Source organism: Sipha flava, unplaced genomic scaffold (genome assembly GCF_003268045.1).
Source record: "Sipha flava isolate LNK unplaced genomic scaffold, YSA_version1 32_pilon_pilon, whole genome shotgun sequence".
Taxonomy (NCBI): Eukaryota; Metazoa; Arthropoda; class Insecta; order Hemiptera; family Aphididae; genus Sipha; species Sipha flava.
Window position 1 is genome coordinate 1,221,657 of NW_020273018.1, and position 5,062 is coordinate 1,226,718.

The 5,062-nt window shown below is 35.3% G+C and overlaps 2 protein-coding genes across 2 annotated transcripts; both read left to right on the plus strand.

Moving 5' to 3' along the window:
• Positions 1-632: 632 nt before the first annotated feature.
• Positions 633-1,079, plus strand: LOC112686956 (tigger transposable element-derived protein 1-like). Its single transcript, XM_025559455.1, has one exon. It carries the CDS (start codon positions 633-635, stop codon positions 1,077-1,079), a length of 447 nt encoding a protein of 148 aa, XP_025415240.1.
• Positions 1,080-1,591: 512 nt separating this feature from the next.
• Positions 1,592-3,176, plus strand: LOC112686957 (heterogeneous nuclear ribonucleoprotein Q-like). Its single transcript, XM_025559457.1, has one exon. It carries the CDS (start codon positions 2,187-2,189, stop codon positions 3,174-3,176), a length of 990 nt encoding a protein of 329 aa, XP_025415242.1. The 5' UTR covers positions 1,592-2,186.
• Positions 3,177-5,062: the final 1,886 nt, after the last annotated feature.

The following is a 5,062-nucleotide window of genomic DNA, read 5'->3' on the forward strand; positions in this document are numbered from 1 at the left end:
AACACATAGTATAAATACATAGCAAAAATTATTTACTAAGAAATTAAAAATGTATGCAAAGTGTCAAGTAGTAAATTGAGCTTTAGTAATTATTCTTAATTACGTAATATTTGATATTATTGTAAACGTGTTATTTGTAATTTAAAAAAGCAAAATTATTATTGTATAAAAAATATAGCAATTAAATATTATTATTATATATTATATTACGAGTATATTCAAACCTGTCTGTAACCACGAAGTAAAAAAGTTAAGGTTAAGGAAATTTAAAACTCGTTTCAATTATATCCTTCTGTCCCGCATTAGTTTCATAAGAATTAATAAAGAATTGCAAGTGATATGCAATAGAACGATAAATAGAAGGCGGAAGCAGTTATTTTTTAACAGTTGCTTGCGAACTAAAAACCTTATTTCATCGTGCAGGTCGCGAGGCTTTAATACGTGTCCGTTTCATCAGAGCCCCATGCACAGTACATCGATTTTCAGAGCGTTTCAACTATAACGTAGTTTGTATTTGTTCTCTTGATATGTGAAGTTTTCTATGATCGTTTTCTATAATCTATTCTATTTTATTACTTTTCCTTTTTATTAATGAATTTCATGATTGTGTACCGGCAAACAAAAACACTTGGATGACTGCAGCAATTTTCAAAGATTGGCCGATCAATTGGGATAAAGTGCTCAATCGGAACATTTTATTACTCATTGATAATTGTCTAGCTCATATCATTGACTGCATAAACTTAAGACACATAAAAGTTATTTTCTTGCCAGCAAATACTACTTCGATCATTCAACTATGTGACCAAGGTATCATACGCACCTTCAAAGCTTATTACAGATCAGCAATAAGGGGAAAAGTTCTAGCAGTGAATAATAATGGTCTACACGATACATCTCGTTCCTTACAAGCTAACGATATAGCAAAAAAAATAACCATTCTTGATGCTATTCATCTAGCAAAAGAAGCATGGAATAAAGTAAGTGTGGAGACAATTCGAAATTGTTTTCGTCACGGTGGATTCAAAACAGATGACAAAACAGACGACGAACACGAACATAGTTTGCCTGTATTGTAGAATATTTAAGTATCCTTAGGAGAGCTGTTTAGCACCGTGTGGATGAAATAGGTTTTGAGCAGCATTATTCATATGAAAATATGGTTATGGAGTTACTTGACGCAAAAAAACAAACTTCGATCCATAAATATTTTAAATAATATAGTAAGATAAATATTTTTAATATGTTATAAAGTAATTAGTAAGATAAATATTTTTAATATGTAATAAAGTAATTAGTAAGATAAACATTTTAAATACGAAAATCGTAATATATACACACATACATAAATAAATTTTCCGCGTATTTTTTATTTATTTTTTTTTTTCATAGTATAAATCTAACAAATCGTTTATTAGAAACAATCGGATAATTGACACATTTCACTTTGGTCCCAAAGTGTTTCTAATAAGCGGCTTCTACTGTATATATATACATGAATATTAATGTTATTTTCTTCCCAACCATTTATTCATGGCTTAATGTCCATACAAGGCGTAATAGACATATGTAGAAAAGTGCTTGCCAGGCATATTATATTTTTCTGGCCATAAGCCATCGGTTAAAAATACACTTTATCAGCAGGAATTAAACATTCTGAGACTTTTTTAATAACCAAGTCAAAGTATTGGGTGGTAATATTGTAGATAAGAAGAAAGTTTAATAAACTATATGGATAGTACAAATTAGAAAGTTTACGCAACAAAAAGGTTCAAGCAATCTAGTGGAATAAGACTGTAAGCCGGTGGAATATTATTTACTGCTAACCTTTAACACTGTAATGCGTCTAAATGAGATAGAAAAACGTACGACGGATTTATATATATATAAAAAGGCACTAAATCACCCGATTACAAATAGTGCTATGTAATAACCAGCTGGCTATGTATACAAAATCAATATCGCATAACCCGTAACGAGTATTTTCAACTAGTGTAAAACAAGTACGAAATATTAATCGAACATTCGTTGTTAACAAGACAACATAACAGAAACACTGTGGACAGGAAGAGAATAAAGAATAAAAACAATCAAGAAACGAGGAATTCGCGAAACCATCACGCACGCGTCGTATCGTTGACAACGTTCAAGAACTACAGTTGATCATACCTCGTGATAGAATCGCGATGACGAACCGTTCGGAAAGCACATCGATCACCAAGGATAACGGCCAAAAGTGCAGGTTGTTCATGGGCAACCTGCCGAAGGTGAAGACGGAAAAGGAGATATTTGACGAAGTTAGCCGAATAACGCGCGGTCATCTGGTGCGTGTGATCACGTACAAGAACTTCGACGACCCGTCGATGCACCGGGGCTTCTGCTTCCTGGACTACAGGTCGGTGGCCGCGGCTAAAGAAGCAAAGCGAGTACTGTCGCGTCAAAAGGTGTTCGGGTGCAAGACGACCGTGGACTGGGCGGATCCGGAACCGCAGGTGGACGCGGACACAATGGCCACGGTGCGCATACTGTTCGTCAGGCAGTACGGCGGCGTGCTGGACGAACGCGCGCTGACCAAGGTGTTCGGCCGGTACGGGGTCGTGGAGCGCGTGAAGAACCTGAAAAACTACGCGTTCGTGCACTTCGAACGGCGTGAGGACGCGCAGTCGGCCATGGACGCGATGGACTGTTCCAAGGACGTGGCTTCGGGCGTGCGCCTCGACGTCGCGTGGGCCAAGCCGCCCGCGGACAAGCGAACGCGGCAGCGAATATTGCGTGACCGGGAACGCCGGGTACGGAAATCCGCGATTTCGGCCATGAGTCAACCGGCATGCTACGCCCCGCGGCCACCTTGCCAAGCTCCCGGAGCCAAAAAACGCGTCGGCCCCCCCCCCGCCCCCACCAACGCAGCCTACACCAAGTTCGAGTATCGCGGTTACGACTTGAGACCACGGCAACCGTGCATCCATTGCACACCCACCCTCGCGGTGACCATTCCCGTGGCCAAGGCTACGTCCGACAAGCGCAACAGCGGCATTGGACGCCGGTGCCGCTTCAACGTCGCGTTCGCGGACCAGCGCAGAGCGGTCCGTCACGATGATGGCGATTGGAAGAAGGGTTGTACGAAAAGGTTGACATTTTTCGATACAATTTCTACGAGCTGCACCAAAAAATATTGACGTCACCGTAGTGTTGTCCAGCCCTTTACGGTGTTTAAAAGAGTTAATATTTGTAAAAGAAATAATAAAAAAAAAAAGTTAAAAAAAAGTTGTTTCAAATAATTTAGTCAACATAACGCGAGTGTTTAAACAATTGAAACTTGAAGTATGGCATTTTCAAACGTATTTTGAAGTGACCACTGATCGATATCATGACATTCGGATAAGGAAAGTGCAATGGATCCCAACGTGCGTAAACGATGTTTACGTGAAATCCGATTAGACAAAATATTTCACTATAGCGCAATAGCACGAGTTACAACTAAAGGATTACAATTCTAAGAGAAACTACGATCCTTCTACCCGAAACTGTTAACTTAAAATAACCAATAAGCTGATAAAAAACATTTTATACTAATTTATAAAATTATTTCACTATTAGGTATGACACCTCCCCCTCCAAAAGAAAAGTTTCTAAATACGCCACTGGTAGTGATAGTATGTAATGCGGAGCCCTATTACATACTATCACCACCAGTGGCGTATTTAGAAACTTTTTTTTTGGGAGGGGGGTGTCATACCTACCTAATAGTGAAATAATTTTATAAATTAGTATAAAATGTTCTTTACCAACTTATTGTTAGGTTTTTGATTAACTTATTGAAATCTAACTATTGACAAACTACTATAGTAAAATTAAAAATTATATTATAAATTCTAGTTTTCGTTTTTTATTTGCCAAATCATCAATAACTTCATCGGTTTGAAAGTCTAAATCCCGATGAATTGATAGCATGGCAAGGACATCAACATATCGACCGATATTTTCTCCACATCAGATTATTTACCATGTGTCTGTGAGTGCCGTGCGGTCGATTGTTATTATTATTATCCAATTAAAATTTAATTATTAGCTATATTAATATTTTTTTTTTCATTATACTTTAATGCTTTATTGAATAAACAAACTAAAATTATTATATTACTGATATGTTTAAAATTTGACGTTGTTAAATATTATTTTTTTTTTTTTTGCGGGGTGGAAACCCCCAGCACCCCCCCCCACCATAAATACACCACTGATCACAACACATTTTAAATTCTGGGTGAAGCGAAAAATATATTGGCTTTATAACAATGAGTTATATTTTGTAGATGTAATACTATTATGAGCTAAGTCCGTCATATATAAAAATAATCCAATTAAAATGATAAACTATTTTCCAATTATATTAGTGACAAAAAATAAAAAAAAATTATAAAAATGAAACATTTTTATAGATTTTTCATTAGAGCTTATAGATGAAAACCATTTATTTAACCAACTTATTTAGTCTTTTATTGAATAATAATTATTTGTACATGTCATGAGTTTGTGTATTAGTCGAGTAGGAAGAATTATATATACATCCACGTGGAAATCTCATTCTAAAATGTGGAATAGGGGAAGAAGCCCAAGTTGCAAATGATAAATCGAAACAACTAAACAAAAGTATCTAAACAGTATAATTTTAATTATTATAATAATGTTAAACGAATTCAATGCTTTTAGAGTAACATCGTGTCATATCGATTAGTTATAAACAATATACGTCATTTTTATTAGTTTTGTTAGTTTTGTTATAGTCGAAAACAGATTCACAAAATTAAAAAAAAAAGTAAGAAAAAATTACATATTACACACTATTCGTATGAAATATATAGACACTGCAAAGAACTATGATGGGTTTTCAAGTACATAATTATTAGTTATTTATTTATGCGTGATCATTTTTTTTTTTTTTTTATTAAGAAAATATTACAATCTGTATAATTAATACAATAAGTAAATTTTTATCATACAATGTATACAAGGCATGGGTACATGATAGAAGAAGGAGTTCATTGACACTACTTCAAGATGAAAT